This window comes from Anabrus simplex, chromosome 13 (genome assembly GCF_040414725.1).
Source record: "Anabrus simplex isolate iqAnaSimp1 chromosome 13, ASM4041472v1, whole genome shotgun sequence".
NCBI lineage: Eukaryota > Metazoa > Arthropoda > Insecta > Orthoptera > Tettigoniidae > Anabrus > Anabrus simplex.
In genome coordinates, this window is record NC_090277.1 from 65,052,958 (window position 1) to 65,066,560 (window position 13,603).

The 13,603-nt window shown below is 42.2% G+C and overlaps 1 protein-coding gene across 1 annotated transcript in view; it reads left to right on the forward strand.

The window, feature by feature from the left end:
• The first annotated feature begins 3,674 nt into the window (after positions 1-3,674).
• LOC137502882 (uncharacterized) overlaps positions 3,675-13,603 on the forward strand; it is a 78,291-nt gene continuing 68,362 nt past the window's right edge. The window contains exon 1 of the mRNA XM_068230055.1: positions 3,675-3,994. Coding sequence (XP_068086156.1) covers positions 3,675-3,994 — 320 coding nt within the window. The remainder of the gene's footprint in view (positions 3,995-13,603) is intronic.

Below are 13,603 nucleotides of genomic sequence, written 5' to 3' on the forward strand. Positions count from 1 at the left end.
GAGAAGTAGAAGGAGCTAGAATTTCGTCATTTAACATTTTGCTAATTTGTCTACCTATCTCCTCCTTTTGTGCTTCGGGCAATCTATATTGCCGTAGGTGTATGGGAGGTTGATCCGCGGGTGTCGGAATGGCATGTTGCAGCACATCCGTGTGCGTCAACTTATCACCTTACAAGTAAAATACATCTTGGTAGGCGGTACAGATCGCACATATCTCTTCGCGATCTTTAGGCTCTAAATGATCCAAACGCAACTGCTCTCGCAGTCTTTGAGCCCTGGACTTGGTGACGGGAGAGGTGGTCTCCGCTTGTTCACCACTGACATTATTATTATTATTATTATTATTGTCATTCTCTGAGTGCTCTTGCGTTCCGCTGCTTGTTCTAGATAAGGCGGCTCGCTCAACCTTATTTACTACAGTGGGTGATTCAGCTGTCTCAGTCCTTACAGCATGAAGTTCTACCACTGGACTTAGTAATCTCCAAGTCTTATCAGTAGCGTTCAACTTACTGACAATAGCCGTGTAATCTTCCGACTTGGTCAAGCACACTACTAAGTAAACGCCCTGTCTTACTTCTTGCTTTTCAATAAGGCTTCGGTATTATTCTTATCTACTTCGATAGCCACTATATTTTCGGTACGGGGTTCCAAAGTGACCCATACGGCTTCTCGTGCACCAAAGGGAGATTTCTTTCCTGCTATTAGTGCATACTCATCTTGGTAATTTAATATACTCTATGCGGGACATCCTTTCCAATGATCCCATCTTGTTTCAGATTGAAATCATTGCCTACTAGGTGGAACTGTAGGATTTTTCCTCCTATCGGGATTCGAACTTCCCTTTTCGTGAATACCACTTCTCCGCTGATGCCTCTCAGTTGGAGGGTTTCCTTTCGATTCACGAAAATGTCCTTAGGTGCATACTTTTCCTTGAGGAGAGATACGTCACTACGCGTGTCTATTAAAAATCTAACAGGGTCTCTCCGACCACCTAAATCTATCAAGATTGAACCTTTTGTCTTGGATAAATCTGTTGCGGTGGGACTTGATACCTTCGGGGTTTTCACGGCTGTCCCTTGCTCGTGACCCCTTGTTCGTTTAACGTGTCCCGGGTATTGAACCAACAGTTCTCGCTATCGTGAGACCATCGCTTACATACCTTACACCGTACTCGGCTTGTCTTGGCTGTTTTGTGTCACACTAGTCTGGACTGCTCTCTGGCCCTTTCCTTGAGGGCTAACTTGAGCCTCTCGGCTTTGCTTTGTGTTACATTGCCACCGTATATGGCCTTGCCTCCCACAGGCATAGCACCGCTTATATGTACGTCCACGGTTCTTATTTCGTCGTGGACACTCGGGCCTCTTATGACCCACTTCATTGCACTCGTAACATCGTATCATGGGCTCAGTTCGCCTCTTACGATTTCCTGCTCCCTGCGCATGCTGGGATTGTAAATTGGATGGTACTGTCGTAGACCTGACTAATTTTACTTCCCCGGTAGTAGGTTCCTCTTGGTCTCTTAATATCTTCCTACATTCTCGCTCCTTATGGCCTGGTTTTTGCAATATGTGCACTTAGGCGCCGGTGTGTCAGACTTGGCTCTTGGCTGGTCGCACTCTTTTCCGATATGGCCTTCTTGCTTACAATTGAAGCAAGCCACCAGTACATTTCGGGATTTACCTTGCTTATTTCCCGTTGTCTGACGTCGCCATGAAATACCTTTAGAGCTGCCCTTGGTAGGCACAACCTGCCATGCCAATTTTCTTTACGAGGGGTTCTAGCCGGCTGTGGCTTGTATAGGGCTACACGCTCTTCCTGAGAGAGCAGTAATGCCTCTTCCTGCCTGGCTGTATTTACAGCCTCTTCGAATGTTTTCGGATCTCGGTCTTGCACCTTGTGCTGAATTCTCCTATTTCGGAGCCCTTGAGTAAACCCGGCAATGGCTATTTTAACTATCAGCCGGCGCTGATATTCACGGCCTTCCATTGGTTCTTCCTCTAAGATCGCGTTCCTGAACATAACCACGATTTCTTCAACCTCGTGAGCCCATTCTGCCACGGTATCCCTAGTCCCCTGCTTGGACTGGAATAACTTACATAGATACAGTTCGAATGTGCCTTGTTTGCCATAATATTCCCATAAGGCATTCTTCGCATTCCTCCAGTTTATAATATCCCCTGTGATAATAACTTCTCGCGAGCTAGACCCGTTATCTTTGTTAGGATATATTTAAAGAACAGTACCTTCTCATTGGGCCGTACCATGCAGTGTGCGGCTTCTACATTCGCAATGAATTCGCGGAGGCGTTCCGGCTTACTGCCGTCAAATTCATGACCGATTAATTTATGGCCTTCTGATGCCGATATAAATAATCGTTCTTCTGCATGCACACTACCCGTATCAGATCCTGCGTCGCTAACATTATCTACTAGATTACCCATTTCACTTGACTCTGCCATTATAGAAAGAGAAAATTACAAGCACTCACCCTTAAGGTTGATCGGTGCTGAAGATGGGCTGGATCCTCGGTCTCCGGTTGCTGTCTGCTACCGCGCGCTGGGCTGGCTCAGTAGGCTGCTGTCGTGCTGCTGGAACCTCTCAATGGAACGGGAACTCTGCTGGGCCGTTACTTCCGTCTTGAGCTAAGCCTCTTCTGCGGGACTTTAACATAAATCGTCTCCTTCTCTGCTGAAGTTGTCTGCTTTCCACACCACAGCTGCACACCAAAATTTTTTTGTCTTTTGCCGTGACAGACAGGATTTGAGCTTAGGTGAGCTCGTAGGATATGTCAGATTGGTTGGAAGGTTGGTTGGATCGTTCCCGAGCGGTAGGAACGTATAGGCTGGGAAGTTTCAACTAAGGTGCAGAGAAAGAGGAAGTCGATGAAGTGGATTCCCACGAAGATAATGTATTCTGATACGTAGAGTTAAATACAGTGTGTACATTATGTACAAGACTTAATGTTGACAAGTCTTGAGCGAGAAGTTGTCTATTAGTCGTCCTTTCGAAGTTGAGTATGAGGATACTTATTATTGTTATTACTGGTTGCGTAATCGTCCTGCTGACCGGCAGAGATTCTACTAGCAACTCGTCCGCGAGATGAATGATAGAAGCCCTGAATCATGACTTCTCTGTCCTTTTATAGCCTCCGGAGCCACACCCCATTTTCTGGAAGCTTGTGGAAACTGGCGTACGTGACTGCCGAACTTTCCGTAATTCTAACCAATCAGAGGCCTGTTTCCAAGAGACGTTTCTAGTACCTTCTTACTGCGTCTATAGAGTTGAACCATGCCCTGGTCAACATGACTCACGTCCTGTATGACAAACTTCTCTGTTACTCAAGATTTCTCAACGTGCACGAAATACGACTTCTACTTTTAACTATTCAATTCCATGAATATAATTAATTTACAACCTTTAATTATTATCAAGTATGGCTATAGGTATGCCTATACCAGACTTCTAGCCTCTATTACAGACTGATCATAATATAACAGGTACAGCTATTCCTCCTACGTTCCCTGGGTTCGATCCTCGGGGGAAATAGCAATCCTGAGTTCAAGTCCCTGGGAGGACACGACATCCCCATATGAGAGTGATGTTGTGACATGTATTGCTGGATTTGTGGCGAGCATTTGAACAGTTGTCCCCATATGAGAGTGATGTTGTGACATATGTTGCTGGATTTGTGGCGAGCATTTGAACAGTTGTCCCCATATGAGAGTGATGTTGTGACATATATTGCTGGATTTGTGGCGAGGAAGGTAGAATACCTTATCAAAAGTGCGGTTTGCTTGTGTGCTTTGAGAAGTGCCAGAAGGAACTACACAGACTATGCTTTAATCAAGGAGGAGATGGACTCTGGAGGTGAGGAGTTAATCATGCCCTCCAAATATGTGATAGTGTTGTGTAAGTTGACTGAATGTGTTCTCAGAAATATCAGTGTACTAAGGAGCAAAGAAGTTCATCAGAAGGTCCTCTGTAGGATGTTGAGGTCAGTGAATGAAACCTTGTTTAACGGTTTAAAGGACCATTTACTTGATCAAGAATTTGCCCAGAGCCATGAAACTGACTTGTTTCAGTTAACTGTGAAGTGTTGTGTCATTTCCAGAATGTGACATGAATGCGCTAAAGAAGAGGAGAAAAGAGACAGAAAGAAAGTAAGAAGAAAGTAAGAAGTGTATTGAACAAGTACACACTGTTCAATCATCAGTTATTTACGACAGTATTGTGAATACATGCAATTCTCAGTTTTAAAAACATCCCTGATCTTCAGCCTGGAGAAGAATGGTGAATAACGTACATGTAAATATTTGTTTCCTGCGTTCTATCATACGTTTGTGTATTGAATGGCTGCAGCTGTTTTGGTGACTTGTAGCCTACATGGCTCCCTGTCTTTCACCATATTGTAATTATGTTACTGTACATTTTAAGGATAGTTTTGTGAATTTTACATCTCATTAGGGTTAACTTAGTTATAGTTTTATATAGCCCGAGCATTTAGAACCTTTGAACAACTTTTGGTGTGTGTGTGTGTGTGTGTGTGCTTATTCATGACTGATAGTGGATGATAACCTAGATGTTAGGCTCTGTAAAACAATAATCATTATCATGCATAACTGTACATCTATAAACTAAATGTGAAGGCCTGTGAATAAGTTACCTAACACATCAGAATATCACACACATATAATGATACTTAAGAGTTTTCATACAAACAGTAATGGAAATATTCATAGGGAATTGCATAGTTTAAATCAATAAATCATAGAGAGCACGCTGATATCGGGATTTAAAACCACTCCGCAATGCTGAAGGAACTTTACCAAATGAATGGAGAGTTGCTATAGTAACCCCTGTATATAAAGGAAAGGGTGAGAGACATACAGCTGAAAATTACAGGCCAGTCAGTTTGACATGCATTGTGTGTAAGCTTTGGGAAAACATTGTTTCTGATTATATTAGACATGTTTGCGAAATTAATAACGGGTTTGATAGAAGGCAGTTGGGTTTAGGAAAGGTTATTCCACTGAAGACCAACTTGTAGGATTCCAGAAAGATACAGCAGATATAATGAATTCAGGAGGTCAATTGGACTGTATTACGATTAACCTATCTAAGGCATTTGATAGGGTAGATCATGGGAGACTACTGGCAAAAATGAGTGCAATTGGACTAGACAAAAGAGTGATTCAATGGGTGGCTCTGTTTCTAGAAAATAGAACTACTCGGAGAATTAGAGTAGGTGAAGCTTTATCTGTCCCTGTAATAATTAAGTGGGGAATTCCTCAAGGCAGTAGTATTCGACCTCTATGTTTTCTTATATACGTCAATGATATGTGTAATGAAGTGGAATCAGAGATAAGGCTTTTCGCAGATGATGTTATTCTGTACAGAGTAATAAATAAGTTACAAGATTGTGAGCGGCTGCAAAATGACCTCGATAATGTTGTGAGATGGACAGTCGGCAATGGGATGATGATAAACGGGGATAAAAGTCACGTTGTGAGTTTCACAAATAGGAAAAGACCTCTCAGTTTTAATTACTGTGTTGATGGGGTGAAAGTTCCCTTTGGGGATCATTGTAAATACCTAAGGAAAGATCTTCATGGGGTCAATCACATAAATATGATTGTAAATAAAGGGTACAGATCTTTGCATATGGTTATGAGGGTATTTAAGGGTTGTAGTAAGTATATAGAGGAGAGAGCGTATTTGTCTCTGGTGAGTCCCCAACTAGAGTATGGTTCCGTGTATGGGACCCTCACCAGAATTGATTCAGGAACTGGAAAAAAAATCCAAAGGAAAGCAGTTCGATTTGTTCTGGGCGATTTCCGACAAAAGAGTAGCGTTACAAAAATGTTGCAAAGTTTGGGCTGGGAAGACTTGGGAGAAAGGAGACGAGCTGCTCGGCTAAGTGGTATGTTCCGAGCTGTCAGTGGAGAGATGGCGTGGGAGGACATCAGTAGACGAATAATTTTGGGTGGTGTCTTTAAAAGTAGGAAAGATCACAATATGAAGATAAAGCTGGAATATAAGAGGACAAATTGGGGAAAATATTCGTTTACAGGAATAACTTACCAAGGGAGATGTTTAATTAATTTCCAGTTTCTTTGCAATCATTTAAGAAAATGCAGATCAGTAGTGATTGAAAGTATTGATATGCTCTTCTTATGGAAGACCACCTTGTTTTGCCTACATCAGCTGATCGCTCAGAGTTTGATAATGGTGCCACGCTTGGCCGGTAGAAACATAAGGAGCGCCCTCTCTATCTATTTTTATGCTCGAAGACTTGTATTCTCTCTAACATCTCCGATCTTAACTAGAGTTTTCTTCTTATTTCGGTTCCGTGTTAACATTATGTATGTCTTCATCTGTCTCTCTAAATTTACTTCACTATGAATCCTCTCTTACCTTCTTCGTTCGTGTGTTTATCGTGTTGCTGTATTTCCTGCATCCCGCTTAACCCTCCAATATTATTTTTATAATTCCTTCTTTCTTTCTTCGAATTAAGGACGTCATGTGTTCTAGGGCTTGTACAAGGATACATTGTCTTATTTCCGAAAACGTATTTCTGATGTTCCTGTAATTTTTTCTTTAGATAAATGCCATATTCCTTCACTGTTTGTGACAGTTCTAAAGTTGTTTGTAGTCTCACCAGTCTTATGCTTTCTTGAACATCTCCTTAACCTCTGCGATATTTTTCTCTGTTCAATGCTGACATCCTGGAGGACGTGCGGTGTTCTTTGTGATATCCAAGATCATTTTTCTCCGTGATTCCTTGTAATTGACTTGCTCTTTTAAAACATGCATTGTTCTACACGTACTGTGTGGACTCTTCCTCGTAGACTCTGTCCCAACTTATCCATATTTTCTGGCCCTGTCCTCATTACATGGTTCAGACGACGAAGCCAAACCTGGTCTGAAGTCCTCCTTTCAATGTTACGTTATTTTAGGACGGAGTTACTTGAGCTTTGTTCGGTCCATGGAATTCTCAACATGGTGTTCAGCAAAACATTTCTGTTGGAACCGCTCTTTCCATCACCTTTCTTAATGTCCACGACTCACATCCTTCTTAGCCGGCCTCGTGGTATATGGGGAGCGTGCCTGCCCCTTACCCGGAGGCCCCGGGTTCGATTCCCGGCCAGGTCGGGGATTTTTACCTGACCTGAGGGCTGGTACGAGGTCCACTCAGCCTACGTGATTAGAATTGAGGAGCTATCTGACGGTGAGATAGCGGACCCGGTCCAGAAAGCCAAGAATAACGGCCGATGGGTTTTGTCGTGTTGACCGCACGACACCTCGTAATTTGCAGGCCTTCGGGCTGAGTAGCGGTCGCTTGGTAGGGCAAGGCCCTTCATGGGCTGTAGTTTCACATTATTCTTCTTTAAGTGCCATGTCTGGTCTCCACACTGGAGAAAGCCAACTCGGTGTCATCCATACCTTGGTACGGGAAATATTGGACGGTTTGCCAGTCTTATTTTCACATTCTTTTGATAATTCCACAGTCTTGTTAACATTTTACAATACAATACAATACAATACAATAGATTTATTTTGTCTGGCAAGATTAAGGCCATTAGGCCCTCTCTTCCATCTAACCAGAAAATACAGTTTTTACATGTGCAAAATTGAAATAAGTACACTTACAATTGAAACATCTTGCAACTACTAAACAATACAATATTATGATTAAAAAAGGAAAAAAATAGGAGAATGATGATGATGATGATGATGAAGATGATTATTTACACAATTATGACATGATTAGCGAATTTATATTATCCTTGGTAATAACAGTGGGATTATATAAAGTCTATAGTTTGAGGAAGGCTAAATCTACAATATTTCCATAGCATTACTTAGTAGGCAGCGGTGACAAAGTTGCCTAAAACTAGCAGGTGAGGCTCCTCTGACAGAGACGGGTAGTGCATTCCATTGTCGTGCAGAAGAAATAACAAATGAGTTTGTGTATCGTGTAGTGCGGTGAGGTGGAATAGATAAGAGTGTACCAGATTTTGAGCGTGTTCCAAAACTGTGATTGGATGAGAGGTGGTGAAATTGACTGTACAAGTAGGGAGGTGAGCATGAGGAGAGTATTCGACGAAGAAAGCATAAAGCATGAAGATTACGGCGCTGTTTGAGTTTTAGCCAACCGAGTTCATCGTAGGCAGGTGTAACATGGTCAAAGTAACGTAGGTCACATATATAGCGAACACAGGCGTTTTGCGCGCGTTGTAGTTTGTCGTTAAGAGTGGTAGTCAGGTCGTTGTACACGGCGTCACAGTAGTCGAAGTGAGGCAATACCAGAGTGCAAATAAGGCGTTCTTTTAATATTCGAGAAAATATGTTGCGGCATCTTCTAAGTGAGTTAAGTGTCGCAAATACTTTCCTGGAGATGCTGGTAACCTGCTGCTTCCAAGAAAGATGTTCGTCTATCAGAACGCCGAGATCTTTGACAGATTCACTGAAATCAATGGGTGAATTTTGTAGGTAGAGTTTTGGTAAAGTGAATTTGCTTATAGTTTTTGAATAAAGCCGAGGATGTGAAATTATTATAGCTTGAGATTTTACGTTATTTAATCTAAGTCCATGCATGTCAGTCCAGTTACAGATTTCTTGTAAGTCTCTATTGAAATTTTTAATTTCATCGGTTAGTCTTTCCGGTTCACAGTGCAAGTATAATTGTATATCGTCAGCGTACATGTGGTGTCTGCAGCTGTTTACCGACGACGTAATATCATTGATATAGACAGAAAATAGAAGCGGTCCTAGGACAGACCCCTGTGGAACACCAACCACTACGGATCGCCAGGATGAATATTCATTGTTGTTGTTTCTTACACACTGCAGACGACCGCGGAGGTATGAATTCATCCACTGAAGACTGTTTGTCGAGAACTGGAGTTTAAATAATTTTGAAAGTAGTATGTCTATGTCAACAGAGTCGAAAGCTTTAGAGAAATCAAGAAGAGCTAGTATGGTAACTTGTCTCTTATCCATCGCATTGCGAATGTCGTCTGTAACCTTAAGTAGTGCAGTACTAGTGCTGTGGTTACGTCGAAAACCAGACTGGTGTTCGTCAAGAATATTGTGTATTTGCAAGTAGTTGGAGACTTGTTGGTGTACAATGAATTCAATGGCTTTTGAAAGGACCGATAATATGCTCACAGGTCTATAGTCAGTTACGTCTTCAGGCGGTGATTTTTTAGCGAGCGGGACGACAACGGCAGCTTTCCATAAGGAGGGATACGTGCCAGTCATTAGTGTGTGGTTAAATATGTGAGTTATAGTAGGTAAAACTCTGTCAATTATTGTCTTAATAAGTTCTATTTCTATGTGTCTATCCCTTTGGACTTCGATTTTATTCTAAATATGGCTTGTTTAACTTGCGAGGGTGTCACATGTGAAAAGTAGAATTTTTCTCTGTCAGGTGCAGGGGAGTTGTAATTGCTGTATAGTGTTCTATGTTTCCTTTCTCTGTCAATGGTATGTCCGGGAGTGGTAAAATATGTATTGAGGGAGTCCAGGGATACGTCAATAGGATAGTCGTCTCTTTGTTTACCTATTCCCATGTGTCTTAGTTCTTTCCAAGCCATAGCAGGTCTAGCATTTTGATTTAGCAGGGTATGTGCATGTCTAATTCTAGCGTTGCGTACTGACTGCGATGTTTTATTTCGTAGCCGTTTAAATGCGTCAAAATTGTCTTGTGTCGGTTGTCGCTTAAACTTTCTATGTGCGGCATCTCGTCTTGCCATTAACTCCTTTAGCTCTAAGTTTCGCCACGGTGCTGGGGCTCGCGTTACCCGTACTGTTTTCGGCGGGGCGTGTCGATCATAGAGCGCTGTCAGATATTCGTTAAATATGTTTACTTTAATGTCAATGTCGTCAACTGTTAGTATATGGTGCCATGGAACATCTAGTGAGTCTTCAGTGAACATACTGTAGTCAATTTTAGAGAGATCTCTGAATGTAATAGTCCTTGGTTTTGTCTTTCGGGTCTTTAAGGAGTAGGATATGTATATTAGGTCATGAGCTGAAATTCCTGGTACAGATGTCTGTCCGTGTTGTAGTACTTTGTCTGTATTCTTGACAATAATTAAGTCGATTGTTGTGTGTGACGTGGCGGTGTGGTGAGTAGGGAGTGTTTGCAAAATGCTCATATCGCAAGATGTAGTCATGTTTAAAAGCTGCCGACATTCGGCATTGTTGTTTCCAGTGTCTGTGTTAAAGTCGCCCATGACAATTACATGTTCATATTGCGGGAGTACGCGTAACAAAGCATTCTCTACATCCTCCAAATGTCCAATCGCAGGTGGCTTGTACACCACACAGACAGCACATTTCTGATGGGCTACGATTATTTCCAAGAGCAGGAACTCCGGTCTTTTATTGTATTCGATATCTGAACATGCAATTATCCTAGGCTTTAAACTGGTTTTGACTATCGCTGCTACACCTCCTCCCCTCTTTCCAGCTCTGTCGTTCCGAAGTAAACAGTAGCCAGGTATGTTGAAAGTTTTCGAAGGGATCAGATCATGAAGCCAGGTTTCAGTGAGAAGGCAAACATCAAATACGTCCGGGACAAGTTCTTTAAGTTCGTGGAAATGGGCAGACAATTAATGTACATTTAGATGGGCTATATGGAGACCTTTCGGGAAAGAGGAAACTTTAGCTAGGAGCAGGTCTCTAGTTGAGTGAGAAGGAAGGGGGGTAATTCCAGAAGGGGTCTGTGGACAGTTGTCACAAGGTCGTGTTCTGTTTGTGGAGAGTGGAGGGGTGAGTGAGGCCTTAAACGGGATTGTGGCTGGGAAGGAATGTCCGGTACAGTCAGAGGAGAGTAACCCATTAGTGCTCGTTGCCACCTTATGAAAAAGTAATAATTATGCGAATGAGATAATCTAACTAAAGTGAGCTAATCTAATTACCTTATAAAAAATTAATAATTATGTGAATGAAATAATCTAAGTACAGAGCTGGACTGATGAATGAATGTCCGCCGATCACTCAGGCTGCTCAAGGTGAGTTCGTTTCTAGTATTCTCTGGGTTTTTCTAGACTTTTCTTTTTGATCTTTCCTTCCGATCTTTTGCCTAATTCGGCTTCTAATTTCTTCCCCAGGTTCCTCAACCCATATTGAAGTGGGAATTAATTCTTTGGATCTTACCAAGTTCATGTTTACGTTTATTTTCCTGAACCAAACTACAGAACACACAGAGTGTCAACTTCATATGACAATAAACCTCGCAGCATAATTTAACAGTTTTAGAAAACTAAAGTTATATATAAGCTGGACAAACCGCCATGGGTGTACAACAACGGAGTCATTATTTTAACGGATTTTAAAATGGAATGCAACTTCATCTACCATATTTTATTTTATATTCATCTGTGCAAATGTTATAGTGTGTTTTTAAAGTTGTTTTAAGTTATATTTTATATTCACCCATGCAGATGTTATAGTGTGTATAAAGTTGTTTTAGGGTTTTATTGTGTTTGCCCGATTTGACTTTGTGGCTGATGATGGCACATATCTGGTGCCGAAACTCGTACCTCATTTGAACGATATGTGATTCTTTCACATTAATAAATATCTTTGTATTGAATAGGAGGAACACTCTTAATTTTTAAATATTGTAATTTTTAAATATTGTAGTTGTACTTCCTCTTAAAACAATAATCACCACCACCACCACTTAGATCCCGTACAATTATAGTTGTTTTCCCGTAGCACATGACATGACATTGTCATTTCTGAAAGACTAGTGATCGTGTTTAAACTTAATTTCGGTTGGCGATGAGCTCGAATAATGATTATATTTTGTTTATTGGGTGCATTATTTACCTCCACCCCAATTGTTTCGCAGTTATCGAGAACACATTCTAACGTACTGCTTCGCTCTGACTTAACACAAATGAAAATACCCCCCCCCCCCACTTTCAACCTTCTATCCCATCTAAATGTTAGAAATTTTGACCTGAATATTTCTGAATGATATATGTTATCCGATAACCAACTTTCCGTTCCCACAATTATATTAGGGTCACTCGTATCAAACAATTTTTCGAATTTTACGATTTTATTATCAATAATTCCGCGGTTTACCTGCGACAATCTAAGAAACTTACTGCCTCTCACAATATCCTGTTGGTGGCTCCCGTCGTGGATCGACATTCGGCTTCCCGTTCTGCGCAGTCATATGTTTGGTTGGGAAAGGGCTCCGTAACCCTCGAAAAGAGTTCACCTAGTCTCGCCAGTACTCGCTGGTTCATATGAAGTATATCCCTAATGAAGGCCCTGTCGTCTATCCAAATGTTGCCGTTTACAAAGGAAGCTCTTCGTTCAATCGGCCAATGTTCTTCAATGATACATATGGTCTCCACTAATTACAACATTTATATTTTCTTAGTCGAGTTTACTAGATCATAAATGTCACCCATTTTATATTCAGCCCGTTGCCTTTTTCAATCATTAATTCCTACGTAGAAAATTACTACTTCCTCATTCCCGCCGCATTCGTCCTCTATTTTCCTGTTCAACTGTTCCACTCATATTCCCGAATGCACATCACTTTCACTGACCTATTTTCTTGTCTTATATGCTGCACGATAGAATCGCTTATCACCACACAATTTACAGGTTTCATATTCTCCACAGATGAATGAGTGCCTACATTTCTTATATACACTTCCAGTAACTTCTGTTGTAGATCAGCAATCATGAGATTTGCTTCACATAATTCCCGGTGTAGTTCGTCAATTATTTATTTGTCGCTCGTCATATTCCCAGTCACGAAACGCTTGCTAACATGCCATCCTTTCCACTGTCTAGGGCCTGTAGCTTACTACACTCGAACTGAAACCACATTCCACACGTATAACACTCAGCACCAGATCTTAAGTTCCTCTTACATTCCATACACTTCATGTTTCCGTTACTACCCCATCTAAAGCTGGTTGAACAGAGTCCGATTTGACTCCAAGCCTCCTGTAACAAGTAGTGCGGTAATGAGCCCCCCTGGATACAACACTCCCCGGGTAACTGCCTGCTGCAGGTCCGTATTCCAGCACGCACTCCTCATCCCGCTGTAAGAAGTAGTGCGGTAATGAGTGCCAACGATACAACACTCCCCGGGTAACTGCCTGCTGCAGGTCCGCATTCCAGCACGCACTCCTCATCCCCCTGTAACAAGTAGTGCGGTAATGAGTGTCAACACTCCCCGGGTAACTGCCTGCTGCAGGTCCGCATTCCAGCACGCACTCCTCATCCCCCTGTAACAAGTAGTGCGGTAATGAGTGCCTACACTCCCCGGGTAACTGCCTGCTGCAGGTCCGCATTCCAGCACGCACTCCTCATCCCCCTGTAACAAGTAGTGCGGTAATGAGTGTCAACACTCCCCGGGTAACTGCCTGCTGCAGGTCCACATTCCAGCACGCACTCCTCATCCCGCTGTAAGAAGTAGTGCGGTAATGAGTGCCAACGATACAACACTCCCCGGGTAACTGCCTGCTGCAGGTCCGTATTCCAGCACGCACTCCTCATCCCGCTGTAAGAAGTAGTGCGGTAATGAGTGCCAACGATACAACACTCCCCGGGTAACTGC